The sequence below is a fragment of the Nyctereutes procyonoides genome, unplaced genomic scaffold (genome assembly GCF_905146905.1).
Source record: "Nyctereutes procyonoides isolate TBG_1078 unplaced genomic scaffold, NYPRO_anot_genome, whole genome shotgun sequence".
Taxonomy (NCBI): Eukaryota; Metazoa; Chordata; class Mammalia; order Carnivora; family Canidae; genus Nyctereutes; species Nyctereutes procyonoides.
This window is the reverse complement of record NW_026575043.1, coordinates 35,773,969-35,791,023: the sequence shown is the minus strand read 5'-3', so window position 1 is coordinate 35,791,023 and position 17,055 is coordinate 35,773,969. Positions and strand designations below refer to the sequence as shown.

The window sequence follows — 17,055 nt, the reverse complement described above, 5'->3', positions numbered from 1 at the left end:
CAGCTAAATTGTGGATCCTGGAGGGCCACATACCCAGTCACTGCTCCTACCCCACAGCTCCCCCAGTGACCCGAGATCGGTGCACAGGGCTACCAGGTTCACTCACATCATTGCTTATATTTGATGTCAACTGACTGTTACCCTGTTGGCTGCTCTGGTTGATGGAAAATGCAGAGCATCTCTTCAGACTCTTCCTGGGCGTTCGTGGGCTCCCCTCGGGGCAATGCCCTATCCGTCCCTTTGATGTTTGGTCTCATAGTGGCCCCTATGAAACCCTATATGGGTTTCCCATATACTCTAGTTACTAATCATCTGATGACAAAGATCTTTTTCTATCCTGTCACCCATTTGTAGCATTTGTCCACGGTGTCTTTTTTGTTCCAAGTGGGTTTTTATTTTTATTTATTTATTTTTTAAAGATTTATCTATTCGTGAGAGACACACAGAGAGAGAGAGAGGCAGAGACACAGGCAGAGGGAGAAGCAGGCTCCCCGCCGGGAGCCCGATGCGGGGACTCGATCCCGGATCCCGGGATCACTACCCGAGCCGAAGGCAGGCGCCCACTTCTGAGCCACCCAGGGATCCCCAAGTGGGTTTTTAAATGAAACCTAATTACATACGGTGAAATGCATAGATCTCGGGCGTTCGTTCCATCCAGTGAGGTTTGACTGATGTCTACGCTCGGGGAGAGTTTTTAAGTTCCATCGTCTATACTGGGAATCAGTCTTTCTTCGTTTTTCTGCATTAGGTATTAGTATTCTATCGACCTTGTGAGGATCCGAGTTTGGCTCTTGCGTAACGTTTGTTGCGGCTGCCGCGGCCCGGGGCCTGCGCTCGGGCGCCCCCTGCCGCCCATTGTGACGCCGCCCGCGCGCCGGGTCCCCGAGGCCCGCAGCGGCGGGGGGACCGAGACCCCGGAGCCATGGCCGAGGCGCAGGAGCTGCTGCTGCAGCTGCAGAAGGACAACCGCGACGGGCGACTGCGGAAGCAGGAGCTGGAGGAGCTGGTGCGCGGGCTCGAGGCCGAGAGCGAGAGCCTCACCGGGCGCCTGCAGGGCCTGCGCGAGCGCGAGCGCAGGTGCGCGGGGGTCGGTCCCACGGAAGGCGGCGCCCGCGGCTGGGCGGAGGGGAAGGCCGGCTCGTCGGTTCCTCCTCCCCGCCCGGGCGCGACCCTCCGCCCTAGGCCGGCGGGGCCTGGAGGGTGGGGACCCACGACGGGGAGGGTCACCAGCCGGCGCGGGCTTCCTCGGCCGCGCTCGCGGCTGGCCTTTCCCGGAGGCCGCGGGAGGCACCGAGCGCCGTGGCGCCGCCTCAGTTTTCCCTCTGCAGCCTGCAGCGGAAGCGAAACCAGGCGGCGCGGGCCCTGCGCGAGGAGGCGCGCGAGGCGGCGCGGGAGGGCGCGGAGCGAGCGCGCGGGCTGCTGGAGGCGGCGGAGCAGCGCAAGCAGGACCTGGTGCGGACGGGGCCCCGGCAGGGGTGCGGCGGGGGGCCGCCCGGGGTGGGGTACGGCGGGGCCGCGGGTGGTGCCCGGCCCCCCGCGAGGCCGGGGTCTCCGAGAGGCCCAGGCAGCCCCCTCGACCCCACCCGCAGGAGCAGCACAACCGGCAGCTGCAGGAGCAGTGGGAGGAGCTGTCGAGTCAGGTACACTAGGGGGCGGGCCTCGGGCTCCGGCCTCCCCGAGGAAGTCCCAGGGGTCCCGCCGCCCAGGACAGTCCCCGCCCCTCCAAGCCCCGACCCCGCACTCACAGACCCCGTCCCCAGCTCTTCTACTACGGAGGGGAACAGCTGAGTCAGCAGCACGCAGAGCAGCAACTCGGGACCCAGCTGATGGCGTTGCAGGTGTTTGGGTGGGGGGCCCTCCCAAGACCCGAGCAGCGGCGCGGGGTGGGGGGCATGACAATCTGGGGGCGGGGTGGGGTCGCGGGCGCCCCAGACTCCTGACGTTCCTTGGATCCGCCGGAAGAAACAATTGGAGCTGGTGGAGGCCAAGCACGCGGAGCAGGCGGAGAGCCTGCGGCAGGTGCGGGCGGAGCGGGGGGCCGGGGCCGGGTGCGGGGGGCCAGAGGGCTGTGCTACCCGGGGCTCATCGGGGCTCCCCTCCCCCCAGGGCGCGCAGCGGACCGAGGAGGCCTGGGCCAGCTTCCAGGAGCAGAGCGGCGTCCTGCAGGTACCGCCCCTCCGCCGAGAGCCGCTCCCGGGGCCCCCAGCCTGCGGCGCCCCGGCCCCGAGCTCCCCCGCGGGTCCTGAGGCCTCGCCCACCTCCCCAGGAGCTGCAGGGCAAGGTGATGGAGGCGGCGGCCGCGCTGGACGCCTCGCGGGGCGGCGCCGAAGTGTAAGCGGCCCAGGCCCGGGTGCGGTGGGGCGACGGCGGGGCGAGTCAGGCCGCCCACCTCGACGCCCTCCCGGCAGGTGCGACTCCCAGCCGCGCCGGGTGCAGGACTGCGCGGGCTCGCTCATGGAGGAGGTGGCCAGGGCCGACTGCGTGAGCGCGGGCCCCGGCGGGGCGGGCGGCGGGCGGGACCGCCCCATGGGGGCCACCCGCGCCCACCGGGCCCCACCTCCCCGAGGGCCCGGCCCCGGACGGACTGGCGAGCCCCCCCCCGGGACCCGCGCGGCGGGGGGACGGGTCCCTCCCGACTCGCGCCCCGCGGAGCTCGCGGCCCCGCCGGGCGCCCAGCTAGACGCGGCTCCCTACCTCCGCAGGAGAGGCGGCTTGTCGGTGGCGCCGGCAGGGCGGGCATCAGGTGAGCCGGCGGCGGGCGCGCGGGGCCCGGGCCCACCCCTCGGCTCCCCCGCCACCGCCCGCCTGTCCGTCCGTCCGTCCTTGGGTCCGCAGGTGCTGGGCGCGCGGCGCGCTGCAGACGCTGCTGCTGCTCCCGCTCGGCTTCCTGGCGCTGCCGCTGCTCCACCTGCTGCGGGCGGACCCCTGCGCGCTCCGCGGGCTCCCGCGCTGCGGCTCGGCCTCCGCCTGGCGCCGCCTGCGCTACACGCTGTCCCCGCTGCTCGAGCTGCGCGCGCGCGGCCTGCTGCCCGCCTAGCGCATCACGCTGGCCGCGGCCGCCTGCACCTCCGTGTCCCGTGTGGTTTCTGGGCGCCGGCGGGGGCCGGGGAGACTCGCGGGGCGGGCCGTGCTGACCCCCGGCCCAGCGGCCCCGGCAGCTCGGGCTCGGCGGCCGCGGGGACTTGGGGCGGCTCGTGCGCCTGCAGCGCAGCGACCCCTCGTCCGGCGCCCGCGCCCGGGCCTCGCGCCAAGGGCCCCCGGAGCCCCCGCGGCCGCCCCAGGGCCACCTCGGAAGGGGCCAGTACCTTAGCTAAGCTTGCCTTGCCCCCCCACACACCCCGCGGGCGAGCCTGGGGGCAGGGCAGAGGGGTCGGGTCTCCTGGGGCGTCGGGGCGCATCCCTCCCGGAGGTCTCTCGGGGTGCGGCCGCCGCGGCTTCGGGGGGATCGTCGTCTTACGCACTCAGCTGAGTGCGAGTGAGGAACGGGGTGGGGGGCTTGCCTGCTGCACACACCGCCCTACTTTGATTCTTTACGCTTTTTGGTACTAACATTGTTCCGTGGACTCGTTGCGGGGGCGCGCGCACGCCACCCTCGTGGGTTTGGGTTGTGGCCTCCGCAGGTTTTCTTATTGATTTGTAGGTGTGGGTGTTTTTTTTTTTTTTTGTCTTTTTGAAGTTAAGTTTGTTTCTGTAATCCTGTGTATAAAGTTTTATCAAATTTAGAAATTCTGGGGGGCGCCTGGGGGGCTCAGTGGTGGAGCGCCTGCCCCAGGATCGAGTCCCGCGTAGGGCTTCCTGCAGGAAGCCTGCCTCTCCCTCTCTCCCTCTCCCTCTCCCTCTCCCTCTCCCTCTCCCTCTCCCTCTCCCTCTCCCTCTCCCTCTCCCTCTCCCTCTCCCTCTCCCTCTGTCATTAATAAATAAATAATCTTTTAAAAATAGGAATTGTGTGTTTTGTCCTAAAAAATACATTCTTGTCTAGGAATTGTAAGCTTCTACATTAAATACTTTCAATTGGTGTAAACGTTTTGTTTGTATTATATTCGTTATAACAGTTTGTTGCTGACCATTTTGTTGATCAATTCGTGCATAGATGGGCATTTGGGTTATTCCCACCTTTTGGCTGTGGTGACTAATGCTTCTGTGAACACTGGCGTGTAAACATTTGCTTGAGTCCCTGCCTTCCCTTCTTTTGGGTATACGCACAAACGTGGGATTGCTGGGTTTGAGGACGAACCGCTAGATGGAGTTCCACATTTTACATTTTCATCAGCAGTTGCATAAGGGTTCTAATTTCTCTGCATCCTCACCATTTGTATGTATGTATGTATATATTTATTCATTCGTGATAGACACAGGGAGAGAGAGAGGGGGGCAGAGACACAGGCAGAGGGAGAAGCAGGCTCCCCGCAGGGAGCCCGATGTGGGAGGGAGCCCCATGTGGGTCTCCAGGATCATGCCCTTGGCTGAAGGCAGGCACCAAACTGCTGAGCCAACCAGGGATCCCCTTTATTTATTTTTAAAAAATATTTTACTTAATTCTGGGACGCCTGGGTGGCTCAGCAGTTGAGCATCTGCCTTCGGCTCTGGGCGTGATCCTGGGATCCGGGATCGAGTCCCACATCCGGCTCCTTGTGGGGAGTCCGCTTCTCCTTCTGCCTGTGTCTCTGTCTCTGTCTCTCTCTCATGAATAAATAAAATATAAAAAAAAAGATTTTACTTAATTCTTTGAGAGGGACAGAGAGAACAAGAGGGAAAGGATGAGGAAATCTGAAGCAGACTCTGTGCTGAGTGCAGGGCTGGAGGGAGGAATCCATCCCACAACCATGACACTGTGACCCTAGCTGACCCCGGCTGAGCCACCCTGGCGCCCCATCTTGCTTTTTAAAAAACTAAAAAAAAAAAAAAAAAAAAAGAATAGCCATCTTCACAAGTGTGATTGTGTGTTTTTTTTTTTTTTTTTTGGCTTTCAAGTTTTAGACATTGCATTATCTTTTTTTTTTTTGTTTTAGATTTTATTTTTATTTTAGAGAAAGAGCATGAGCTGGGGGTGGGGTGGGGTGGGGTTGGGGTGGGGGATAAAAGCAGAAGGAGGGAGAGAATCTCAAGCAAGGTGTGCTGAGCAAGGAGCCCTGCTGTGGGGCTCAGTCTCAGGACTCAGATCATGATCTCAGCTGAAACCCAGAGTCTGACCCTTAACTGACTGAGCCATCCAGGTGCCCCAGGCATTATCTTTATTTTTTTCTAAGTTTTTGTTTAAATTTATCTTATTTTTTGGGGGGTGCCTGGGTGGCTCCGCAGTTGAGCGTCTGCCTTTGGCTCAGGGTTTGATCCCAGGTCTGGGGATTGAGTCCTGCATCGGGCTCCCTGCTAGGAGCCTGCTTCTCCCGCTGCCTGAGTCTCTGCCTCTCTGTGTCTCATGAATAATGTTTTTTTTTTTTTAAGATTGTATTTATTCATGAGAGAGAGAGAAAGAGGCAGAGAAAGAGGCAGAGACACAGGCAGTGGGAGAAGCAGGCTCCTCGCAGGGAGCCGGCTGTAGGACTTGTTCCTGGGTCCCCAGGATCAGGCCCTGGACTGAAGTTGGCACTAAATGGCTGAGCCCCACCTCCCCCCCCCCCAGGCTGCCCTATCTTATTTTTTATGATCTGTAACTATACAATCAACTCTCTGAAATAAGACATTTTAGAGAAATCTTTTTTTTTTAATTTTTATTTATTTATGATAGTCACATAGAATGAGAGAAAGAAAGGCAGAGACACAGGCAGAGGGAGAAGCAGGCTCCATGCACTGGGAGCCCGACGTGGGATTCGATCCCGGGTCTCCAGGATCGCGCCCTGGGCCAAAGGCAGGCGCTAAACCGCTGCGCCACCCAGGGATCCCTAGAGAAATCTTTTATACCTCTGCTCTCTACCCTGTTGCCTACACTCCCTTACAAAAAAAAACCAGATTATTTTAATGGACTCTCCTTTTTTACCCCCCTTTTAAGTAAAATATACAGTCAGAGCTCTCCCCTTATTTTTTATTTTTTAAAGATTTTATTTATTTATTCATGATAGTCACAGAGAGAGAGAGAGAGAGAGAGAGAGAGAGAGGCAGAGACACAGGCAGAGGGAGAAGCAGGCTGCCTGCAAGGGGCCTGGTGTGGGACTCGATCCCAGGACCTCAGGATCCCGCCCTGAGCCGAAGGCAGCTGCTCTACCACTGAGCCCCCCAGGCGTCCCTCTCCCCTCCCTTAGGTGAACCCCACGAACCACATGGACTTCTCTGTGGCCCTTTCAGCCCCTGGCTCTGAGCAGGGCCAGATGAATGTCTCAAATGCAATGATGTGGGTGGATTCTGGCTAGAGTAGAGGCTTTGCTAGAGTACCTCTGGGCATCTGCAGGTGCCTGGCTGGCTCAGTGGGCAGAGCTTGCGGTGTAAGTTCGAGCCCCACACTGAGTGTAGAGATTCCTTAAAAATAAAATCTTTAAAAACAAAACCAAACAAAAACCAAACAGGAGTATCTCAATGAGGAGCCTTCTGCAAACACCCATGTATTTCACCAGATAGTCTTTTTTTTTTTTAAATTTATTTATGATAGTCACAGAGAGAGAGAGAGAGAGAGAGAGAGAGGGGCAGAGACACAGGCAGAGGGAGAAGCAGGCTCCATGCACCGGGAGCCTGATGTGGGATTCGATCCGGGGTCTCCAGGATCGTGCCCTGGGCCAAAGGCAGGCGCCAAACCACTGTGCCACCCAGGGATCCCCACCAGATAGTCTTTTGAGATCAATTCCTAAAAGTGGGATTGTGGTCAAAGGGTAATCCTACACTTGACAGTGCCGGATACTGCCCGGATCCCCCTGTGGCTTGGACTGTTTTCCATTCCCACCATCATGGGTAGGACACCCCCTTTCCCCACAGCCTCAGCCATGGTGCATATGGTCACACGGGGAGTCTTGTCAGTCTGAGAGGCGAGAAACGGCACTTGAGTGTGGCTTTTATTTGCATTTATCTTATGATCAAGTTTGGGGATATTTTTATATTTCAGGGCCAATTGCCTTTCTATTTCTGTAAATATCATTTGCTTACCTGAAAAATGCAGGACTGTAGGGTTTTCTTCTCCCTCAGTTGCCATTTTGAGATCCTTTGTAAATATTTACTGTTTGCCTTGTACTTTGTTCATGGTGTTCGTTTGCTATCCATACGTTGTTTTGTAACAATTTACTTTCCTGTATCGATTTTGGATTTTGGTAGGAAAGTTCTCACTTCTAGGTTATTGAGGAAACTCACCTACATCTTCTAACATTTGTATAATTTCGTTATTATTATTTTTTAATTTTTTATTTATTTATGATAGTCACAGAGAGAGAGAGAGGCAGAGACACAGGCAGAGGGAGAAGCAGGCTCCATGCACCGGGAGCCCGACGTGGGATTCGATCCCGGGTCTCCAGGATCGCGCCCTGGGCCAAAGGCAGGTGCCAAACCGCTGCGCCACCCAGGGATCCCTCGTTATTATTTTTTAAAGTCATCTCTATGCCCAACGTGGGGCTCAAACTCACGACCCTGAGATCAGGACTCACATGCTCTTCCTACTGAGCCAAAGTGACCCTTGCGTGGTTTCTTAGTTCACATTTCAACTTCTGGTCTATTTCAGACATATTCTAGTTTATTATGTGAGGATGTTCCCCTTCTGTAGAAATTTTAGGCCTGACTTGTCAATTTCCATTAAAATATCTGGTAATGTAAGTTGACTTTAGAGAACAATTTTCAGGGAATTTAGTCTTCCATTTCTCAGGCATAATTAGTCAATATCCTGTTTTTTTTTTGTTGTTTTTTGTTTTTTTTTTGTTTTTTTAGATTTTGTTTATTCATGAGAGACACACAGAGAGAGGCAGAGACACAGGCAGAGGGAGAAGCAGGCTCCATGCAGGAAGCCTGACGTGGGACTCGATCCTGGGTCTCCAGGATCACACCCTGGGCTGAAGGCAGACGCTCAACCGCTGAGCCACCCAGGCATCCCAATATCTTGTTTTCATTTCAGCAATGATTTGCATTTTTTAAAAAGATTTTATTTATTTATTCATAGACACAGAGAGAGAGGCAGAGACACAGGCAGAGGGAGAAGCAGGCTCCATGCAGGGAGCCTGACGCAGGGCTTGATCCCAGGACTCCACGATCGCGCCCTGGGCCAAAGGCAGGCACCAAACCGCTGAGCCACCCAGGGATCCCCTGATTTGTATTTTTTTTAGTGTAGAAGTCTCACACACCTTTACTTTATCCTAGGTATTTTATGGTTTTTGGATGCTGTTAAAATGGTCTACTAGAGTATTAAAAATTTCATTTTCCAACTGCTCATTGGTAGCATGTAGGAATACAACTGACTTTTGTATATTAACCTTGTGTACTGCAGAATTGCTGCCCTTCCTTATTAGTTCCTGGAACTTTCCTGTGGATTTCCTCAGGATTTTTTTTTTTTTTTAAGATTTATTGATTTGACAGAGAGAGAGCAAGAGTGAGTGTACAACACGGGTAGTAGGAGAGGGAGAAGCAGGCTCCCCACTGAGCAGGGTGCCTCATGCAGGACTCGATCCCAGGACCCTGGGATCATGACCGGAGCCAAAGGTAGCTGCTTAGTCACTGAGCCACTCAGGTGCCCCTGATTCCTGAGGATCTTATAGACAATGTTATTGTGCACCAAGTGGGAGGTTTCTTTTCCTCCTTTCCAGCCTATGCCACTGCTGGCCCGATTGTGCTGGCCACCCCCACCCCAGTACGATGCCAGTAGAGGTGGTGATAATGGGCAGGGCACCCTTGTCTTGCTCCAGACCTTGGGGTGGGAGGGTCACCTTGAATATTTCATCGTTAACATGTTAACTGTGAGTTTTTTTCTCAGATGATCTTTATCAGATTGAGGACATTTCTTCTTATTTCTAGTTTGCTGAGTTTTTATTATGAGTGTTGAATTTTATCTAGTGCTTTTCCTGAACCTACCAAAATGATCATATTGTTTTTCTCCTTCAGACTGTCCATGTGAATTAAATGACACTGATTGCTTCGTGAATATTAAGCCAACCTTGCATTACTGGGACAATACCCACGTGGTCATGATGGTCTTTTTGATTTTTAAATTTTTTAAAAAAGATTTGTTCATGAGAGACACACACAGAGAGAGGCAGAGACACAGGGAGAGGGAGAAGCAGGCTCCCCATAGACAGCTCGATGTGGGAATTGATCCCAGGATCCCGGGATCACACCTGAGCCAAATGCAGGTGATCAACCACTGAGCCACCCAGGCGGCCCTTGACTTCCTTCGTAATGCCAATTTGACAAGTGTTTTCACAGATTCTGGTTTAGGATAACTTCTGCTGTGTATGAATGTATTTCTATCATTTAATAATGTATTTATCCTGCCTTATCTATGCTGTCCCCACCCTTATCTTCTGGTTGATCTTTCTCCAAATTATACCCTATTTTCTGGTATCTTTTTAAAAATATTTATTTATTCATGAGAGACAGAAAGAGAGAGAGAGAGAGAGAGAGAGAGAGAGAGAGAGAGAGAGAGAGAGAGAGGCAGAAACACAAACAGGCTCCATGCAGGGAGCCTGACATGGGACTCGATCCCGGGTCTCCAGGATCACGCCCCGGGCTGAAGGTGGCACTAAACCGCTGGGCCACCCAGGGATCCCCACCTTTTTTTTTCTTAAGGAACTCCTAGGCCCAATGTGGGGCTGGAACTTACAACCCCAAGATCAAGAGTTGCGTGCTCTGCCGGCTGAGCCAGCCAGCCCCTCTGGCATCTTTTCTACTTGAGCTTGGCTATCTCTACCATCTGCCCCAGCCACCACCTTACAGCGGGTTGACTCTGGTCATCGACTTGGATCTTTCATGTACTTTGCATTTTAGTTCTACTCTTTTTTTAAAAAAAAATATTTTATTTATTCATGAGAGACACAGAGAGAGAGAGGCAGAGACACACACAGAGGGAGAAGCAGGCTCCATGCCGGGAGCCCGACGTGGGACTCGATCCCAGGACTCCAGGATCCCGCCCCGTGGCCAAAGGCAGGCGCTAAACCACTGAGCCGCTGAGCCACCCAGGGATCCCTAGTTCTACTCTTCTAATTTCTAAACATCTAGGGCTCTTCCAGCTAGCTTATGGTTGTTGAGCCCTAACTCCATTCCATGCGGAGAACAAACACATGCTGCGCGATGCCGAGAGTCATGTCCCGGCCCAGCAGCCAGCCAGCCTGTGGCGGCAGAGGGGACGCTGGGGCTGTTGCTGTTGCTGGAGTGTGTTCTATAAATGGCCATCAGGTCAGGCGCGGGGTTGGTCTCCTGGGTTCACTTTCTTGCCAGTTGTTCTATTGACTGGAGAGAAGGCTGTTAAAATGTCCAACTCTGGGGCAGCCCCGGTGGCTCAGTGGTTGAGCGCCTGCCTTCAGCCCAGGGCATGATCCTGGAGTCCTGGGATCGAGTCCCGCATCGGGCTCCCTGCATGGAGCCTACTTTTCCCTCTGCCTGTGTCTCTGCTTCTCTGTGTGTCTCTCATGAATAAATAAATGAAATCATAAAATAAAATGTCCAACTCTAACCGTGGAATTGTTTGAATTCTGTCAAATTTTGCTTCATGAATGTGCACAAACTGCAGGCAGGAAGTCCTTTTTCTCTGCGTTCTCTACCTTAGGGTTATGGCTTTATATTCAAAGTGCCTCCTCCTCAGCACCTCCTTGGTTCTTCCTCCCTCATCCACTTTGCAATCCTGTGTTTGACTGCAGTGGTCAGTCCGCTGATACGTAACATCACTAAAGATGCCACCAGACTGGAGTCTGCTGTCACAGGGTTACTCTGTCCCATTGGTTATTTCTTCCTCTTCTTTTCCTGCCTTCTCTCGATTTTTTAACTTACATATTGGCTTTTTTTTTTTTTTAAGAATTTTATTTAGAGACAGACTGCAAGCAGGGGGAAGGGCCGAGGGAGAGAGAATCTCAGGCAGACTCCCGGCTGGCCGAGCGCAGAGCCCAAGGCGGGGCCCAATCTCATGACCCTGAGATCATGCCCTGAGTGACACTGAGAGTCGGACGCTCCACCCACTGAGCAGCAGGTGCTCCTTGGCTTCTTTCTAATATTCTTTTATACTGCTCAGGACTCAACTATGCTTCCTGAAGTGAAGTATGTTTCTCATCGACTCCAGAATCCCACCGGAAGCTGATCCGCGCTTCTCCTTCAACTTTCCTTTTTGGTTTTCTGGTAATTTCGTTGTCTCATTGATTGGTTTTCTCTTCACCTATATCTGCCATTTAACTGTTCTTTTGCATCTTTAACTTTAGTGACTTATTTCTAGTTGCTCTGTGTCACCTCCTTTAGTTTGGGGTCATTACTCCTGTCTGCTTAAGGTAACTAAAGGGCTGCAGTGGGTGGGAGTAGATGGCCGTTGGGGGCCGGCTGCACAAGGGTTCCAGGGTCCCAGAGCAGAGCCCTTGGAGATGGGAAAGGGCCGGAGCAGAGGCAGGACGTGGAGCCCTCCCTGCGCTGATGAGCGGCGGAGAGACACGGATGGGAAAGTCGGGTGGCCGCTACGGGAGCTGGAACAGAGTGGTGTTACCATCAGTGCGCCCGCGCTGCGATGAGTCACGTCTGTGGGGCTCACAACTGGGCCCCTGGGCACCCAGAGGCTTCCCGGCTGGCCGCGCTTAGCCTTCCTCGTCCCTCCACTGCCATGCTCCCTTCCCAGCAGATCCAGGAATCACCCCTTAGCTGAGCGTACACCTGGACTCCGCACTTTTGTTGGTTTTTATTTTGTTCACATTGGTTAAATCTTAAGTTGAATATAATTTTTTATACACAAGAAAATACTTCATGTACCTATGCAGTAAGACAGGTAGGGAATGTGTTGGGAATGTGTCTGGTGCAAATGAAGTATTTACACCCATGCACGGAGTGTCCTCAGATGATTGTCATTTCGGCCTCACATGTCATATGTGGGTCATGCCAGGAAGGAGTAGATTGCCAGGCTCTGCTTGGTGTACTTTTGTCCTATAAAAATAACTCCAGTGGATGGAATGACGGGGCCACTAGTAGTTTACCCCTTTGACCATGCATGGCAGCCAGGGTGGGGATGTGCTCGCTCGGCTCCATGATTGTGGGACGACGGCTGGGGGTGGCCACAACAGTTGGTCTGGCTCCACCCTTAGTAGGGGATATCGTTCTGATAGTACTGGATCATGTCATAGGTCCGGCTCCTGGAAGGAGAGCAGAGGGAGGCTGTGGGGGACTGTCTGGTTCTGGGGCCCTTCACCCTTCTGAGTCCTTCATGTGTGCCCAGAAAGCTGCACTCAGGAGGTGCCTTTTCCCCTCCCTGAAGGTGCAAATGCAAATTTGCAGCCCCTCTGGCCTCCCTGCCAGCCCCTCTTCAGGGACACTCTTTCTCCCACCAGTAACCATGGCTGTGTGAGCCCCATTCTGCTCTGTCTCCTGCTGGGCCTTCTCAGCCAAATACCTGCCCTCGGTCCTGGGCCTACACCCTGGACCTGGGGATCCATCGAGAGGAGCTGTCCCTATTAGGTGCCACTCTGGCCCCTGGCCTGGCATGTGGCACACAAGTGAGACCCTGTCCTCCTGTTCCATCACACCTCCTAGCACATGCCTTACTCTGCCAACAAAACAATCAGAAGAGACCTCCCTCATCCTGCCCTCTTGTCCAGGTCCCCATGCTTGCCCTTGAGTTACTTCCTGTTTCTCTGCTCCTGTCAGGCCCACCCTGGGCAGCTCGCGGTGTTCCTCTTAGATCCCACATCTGCACCTCCAGGGGGACAGGGTGGCAAGCTCAGCTCCAGGTCCACCCAGGTGCACAGCCCAAGCTCTGCCTTCAGAACCAGAACCCACCTCTTCTCACAGCTCCCCTGTCATAATGGCCAATTGGCCTGGTCCCCCCTGCCCTGCCTGTCACTGCCCAGGCAGCAGCCGGAGGAAGGTGCAGAGAAGCAGGGGTGGGGCTGAGGCCTCTCAGAGCTCGCTGTCTCCTCACCCAGCCTGCTGGGCTGTGCTCACCCCTCACCACAGCTCACTTGGCCTCACAGCCTGGGCTCCAGGTGGGAAACCATGTCTTTAGGCCTCTGTTGGGTGTTCCCCTCGGCAAGTCTTGGCCCCTCTAACCCAGTACCCCAACACTCTGCAAAGGCTTCCTTCAGGACTTGTGAGACAGAGAGTCTTCTGGGACAGGAGCATCCTCGTCACTTAGCCCCGGTGCGGCCCCGTGCAAGTGCCCAGAGAACACTGGTGTGGCAGGCGGCCCCGGAGGGGACAGCGGAAGTGGACTCACCTGTTGCTGAGGAAGCAGCTCTGAATAATCTTCATGATGAAATTTGCAGCCTCTCTCTCAGTCATGTTGGGGCTGAACCTGTGCCTGGGGGCGAGGGCCATGTCAGGGATGTCACGGGGGCGGGGGGGGGGGGCGCCACATCCTCCAGGCTGCCCTCCCCACGGGATGTGGTCTTGCAAACAGACTATACTTAGCATTTGTGGGAATTTGTTCAGGGGAGGGTCAGCCCAGGGAATGTTCCCTTTTGGAACAGCTGTAAGGGGCAGGGACATTGTCCCCAGCTGGCTCTGGCGGACCTTCCCTTTCCCTGGGGGAGGACCAGCATGGGGTGACACTGCTGCAGCCTCAGGCCTGGAGGCAGGGGTGGGTACTGCCTGCGTTCTTGAGAAATGAGGGGATCCCTGGGATGTCTGCAGCCCTGGCTTGGGGAAGGTGCCTCACCCGGGAGCCCTGTCGGCTCTGGGGTTCCCAGGAGAATGCGTGCTCTGGGTAATGACCACATTTACCAGCACTCAGGAGGCTCCCACCTGGAGAGGACAACTGCCTCTCCCAGGACCTAATGGGTTATGTGTCTGCCCAGGACCTACTTCAAAAGCTTGATTGTCTGGCCCCGGAAGCAGGGCAGGCCCGTGTCCAACATGAGAGTGACCAGAGAGACGACCGCATCCATGTAGGGCCTGGGGAGAGGCAGGGAAGGAGGCGGCTTGAGCAGGGTGGTCCTGCCCGCAGTCCTGCAGCCCAGCCCCCACCTGACAGCTGCATACCGCGGCCCGGCTCCCTGGCACCTCCGCGGTCACCAGGGCAGCCCCCTGCGGCAGCTGGGCTGCTCACACACCCTTGAACAGGCTGAGTGTCCTGTCTTGGCCTGCCCATTCAAGGCCTCCGGCCATGGTTTCCGTGCCTGGCTGAGGAAGCACAGGCGTGCTGTGCGAACACACCCTGACACTGAGTGGGCGTGATGCAGGCTCCAACAGACTCTGGGTTGGAGTTCAGGTGTCACAACACTATTGTGTGGCCTTGGCCGTGTGCCACTGAAGCCAGGACAGTAAGTCTTCAGCGTGCAGCCTGGGAGATGGCAGATGCTCAGGTCGGGTGGGGGTGAATGGGGAGCTCAGAGTGGGGAGCCCAAGGTGTTAGCAGGCAAGGCCACGACCCAGGAGACTATGGAACATGGTGGGACACTGACCCCCAGGGCAGGAAGTCACTGGCACAGGCTGCCCGGGGCCAGGAGGCAGCCTCTAGCACCTGCCTTGCTCTTTGTCTCTAAACTGCAGCCCCTCCATCCACAAAGGGGCCTGGGAAGGTCCCACGGGACCTCTGAAGGCTAGCCTGGTAGGCTAAGTGGCAACCAGGACTGATGCCAGCCTGCCCACCCTCTTCCCCAGTCTCGGTACCCCACCCCCCGCCCCTGGGCCTTCCCTGGGGCTCACCGCACAGCCAGGTAGCCACGGACACACATCTCCATGAACCACTTGAAGGGTGTAGCCTCCATCTTGCCCCCCATGATCATCACCATCTCATCCGTCAGCTTGATGTCTGGTTCCCAGCCAAGGTTGCCACCCGGTGAGCTTTCAAACATGAAGCCAAAGTCTGCAAAACCCCCAAAGCCATTCTTGATAGGATCAGGTGGTAGGGCAAGATGTGGGCGTGCCTCAGCCAGGGCTTTGAGCCACCGGCTCCCCATACCCCACGAGCTGGCCACAGGCCATGTTTTCTTGGGGATGGCAGGGGTGGGGGTGGGTGGGAGGGGGCGTGGCAAGCAGGCAAGAGAGAAAAGAGGAAGTGGAGGTACGAAGCCAGGCTGGAGCAGAAATGAGGCTGGCCCTGGGGCTGGGAGAGCCATGCTCTGCCCAGTTCCAGTTTCGGACCACAGGGCAGCTCCCTGTGGTCCTGCTGCTACTTGCCCTCACAGCCTGGCAGCCAACAGCTCGGGCATGGAACCCTGACCTGGACCCTTCCTGGCTAGGTGACCCCAGCATGTCTGGCTCTTCTGTGGGGTGGGGATTGCCATCCTGCCCCAGGCTCTAGGGAGTGAAGGGAGAGGAGGAGGGTGGCCCTGGGGCCTGGCTGACCGATGTGGATGATGTGGCCCTTCTTGTCCAACATGATGTTGCCATTGTGTCTGTCCTTGATCTGCAGCAAGAACAGCAGGAGGCTGTAGGCAGCCATGCTCCGGATAAAGTTGTAGCGTGCCTGTGTAGAGGGAACCAGGTACTCACGGATGGCCCCCAAGTGCTGCACCTCCTAAGGCCTCGCAGGCATTCTCCTGCCTCCCTGCCTGGGACCCTGAGGCTTGGGGGTGTCCTCTGGGCCCTTGTTTCCAGCCTTGGAAGCAGAGATCAAATCAGCAAGCCAGATCTTAGACACAAAAGGGATGAGTGACTGCATCTGGGCATTCAGGGGCAGCATCCCATTCCTCCTACCCCCACAGATTGGCTTCCTCCTGGGGAGTCCACCTCCAGGTTCCTTTGAATCCCAAGGAAGGTTATGGGGTACCCTGGTTTTACCTCCAAATGCATAAGGACTCAGAAAAGCAGGAAAAAGGGGAAGCAGGGTGCTGGCCCAAAGGCAGTGCTGGGGGTGGGTGGGATGGAGAGTGCCAGCAATCTCTGGTCTGGAGGCTGTCCTGCTGGTCACCTGCTGGAAGGCCAGGGTGGACTCGTCCCCATACTGGCGTGTGAAGTAGTCGTACATGCCGAAGTCTGTCTGGCGGCCCAGCTGGTCCCGAGAGGTACAGTCGGGGATACACTCAATCACTCCGCACTGGGGAGGAAGGGCCAGGTGCTGAGGCCTGCAGGCATGGGGAGTACCCTGCCCAGGCTCTTGCCCAGGGGAACCTACCCCGGGGGCGGTGGCTACCACCCGGTAGGGGAAGACGAAGAGGTCCAGGCCAACCAGCTGGAAGATGTTCTTGAAGAGGTCAATAATCTGCAGAGCCAGCATGTCCTGGAGGCCAGGGAGACACAGAGGTGCTCTATGTCTGTGCTCTAGTCCACCTGACCCCCGGCAGCCCTGCCAGTGAGGAAGGAGGGAGGGAGGCCACAGCAGAGCAGGAGTCTGTGGAGTGTCTGGCCTCAAGGATCATCATGCTGGGCTGGACCATCTGGCACTGGACTGAACAGAGCCCGTGCTGTCCGGTGGGGGATGCAAGTCAGGGGCTCCTGCTCCCTAGGGCAGTTCCCTCTGGATGGCCAGGGGATGCACAGTGGGTGGGAGCTGCTGGAGAGGGCCCTGGGTTTGGCAGAAAGCCCGTTTCCTCCGTGGCACCTCAACCCAATGTGGGAAGCCAAGCTCTGGTTTTGTCCGCCAGGTGCAGCCCCGCAGGGCACCTGGAGCCTCAGGGAGGGCAGGGCTCGCTCGGTACCTGCCGGCAGTCGTCTCCCACTTTGAAGATGGCCGCCTGCCATGAGATCTTTTGGCCATCAGCCTCGTGTGCGCCACACTCATCCTCTGCGTCGGAGCGGCACCGCAAACCTGCACATGGGGCAGAGGCAGCCTGTTAGCCCGGAGGCAGGGAGAGGCCCTCTGTGGGGGCCGTGGCAAGCCCTGCTCACATGCCTAGAACCCTAGGAATCTAGGAGATGGTCTCTGCAAAGCTCCAAGGAGGCTGACAAGGCCCAGCAGACACCCGGCATCAGTGGGTGGAACCACAGGGCCAAGGGTTTCTTCCAAAGAATGTTTAAGCTTAAATGAAAGTAAAGATAGAGCCCCCTTTTCACTAGAAGTGGAGGCCCAGGTATGCTGGGATTAGTGGCGGGCAT

The 17,055-nt window shown here is 56.2% G+C and overlaps 2 protein-coding genes across 5 annotated transcripts in view; one reads left to right on the top strand and one right to left on the bottom strand.

The window, feature by feature from the left end:
* Positions 1-725: 725 nt before the first annotated feature.
* Positions 726-3,861, top strand: TMEM191C (transmembrane protein 191C). Of its 3 annotated transcripts, XM_055322307.1 has the most exons (9): positions 726-1,077; positions 1,329-1,452; positions 1,590-1,640; positions 1,963-2,019; positions 2,107-2,166; positions 2,267-2,331; positions 2,409-2,481; positions 2,703-2,743; positions 2,836-3,084. In XM_055322307.1, exons 1-9 carry the CDS (start codon positions 923-925, stop codon positions 3,035-3,037), a joined length of 828 nt encoding a protein of 275 aa, XP_055178282.1. In that variant the 5' UTR covers positions 726-922; the 3' UTR covers positions 3,038-3,084. The 3 variants fall into 3 exon arrangements, with proteins under 3 accessions (XP_055178282.1, XP_055178280.1, XP_055178281.1); XM_055322305.1 differs by having other exon boundaries at positions 2,107-2,331; positions 2,836-3,861; XM_055322306.1 differs by lacking the exon at positions 2,409-2,481 and having other exon boundaries at positions 2,107-2,408; positions 2,836-3,251.
* Positions 3,862-11,743: 7,882 nt separating this feature from the next.
* The window catches only part of PI4KA (phosphatidylinositol 4-kinase alpha), a 120,729-nt gene continuing 115,417 nt past the window's right edge, over positions 11,744-17,055 (bottom strand). For both annotated transcript variants that reach the window (XM_055322301.1, XM_055322302.1), the window contains 8 exons: positions 16,659-16,768; positions 16,136-16,240; positions 15,932-16,057; positions 15,367-15,487; positions 14,725-14,884; positions 13,882-13,971; positions 13,295-13,378; positions 11,744-12,215 (listed from right to left, as the gene is read on the bottom strand). In XM_055322301.1, the coding sequence (XP_055178276.1) occupies positions 12,164-12,215; positions 13,295-13,378; positions 13,882-13,971; positions 14,725-14,884; positions 15,367-15,487; positions 15,932-16,057; positions 16,136-16,240; positions 16,659-16,768 (848 nt within the window). In that variant the 3' untranslated portion in view covers positions 11,744-12,163. The remainder of the gene's footprint in view (positions 12,216-13,294; positions 13,379-13,881; positions 13,972-14,724; positions 14,885-15,366; positions 15,488-15,931; positions 16,058-16,135; positions 16,241-16,658; positions 16,769-17,055) is intronic.

Bases quoted from the DNA above. Each gene is read 5' to 3' on its own strand.
- TMEM191C (XM_055322305.1), top strand. From the start codon at position 923: ATGGCCGAGGCGCAGGAGCTGCTGCTGCAGCTGCAGAAGGACAACCGC. The intron at 2,020-2,106 runs GTGCGGGCGGAG...CCCTCCCCCCAG, and splicing joins AGGCGGAGAGCCTGCGGCAG to GGCGCGCAGCGGACCGAGGA. The intron at 2,482-2,702 runs GTGAGCGCGGGC...CTACCTCCGCAG, and splicing joins AGGTGGCCAGGGCCGACTGC to GAGAGGCGGCTTGTCGGTGG.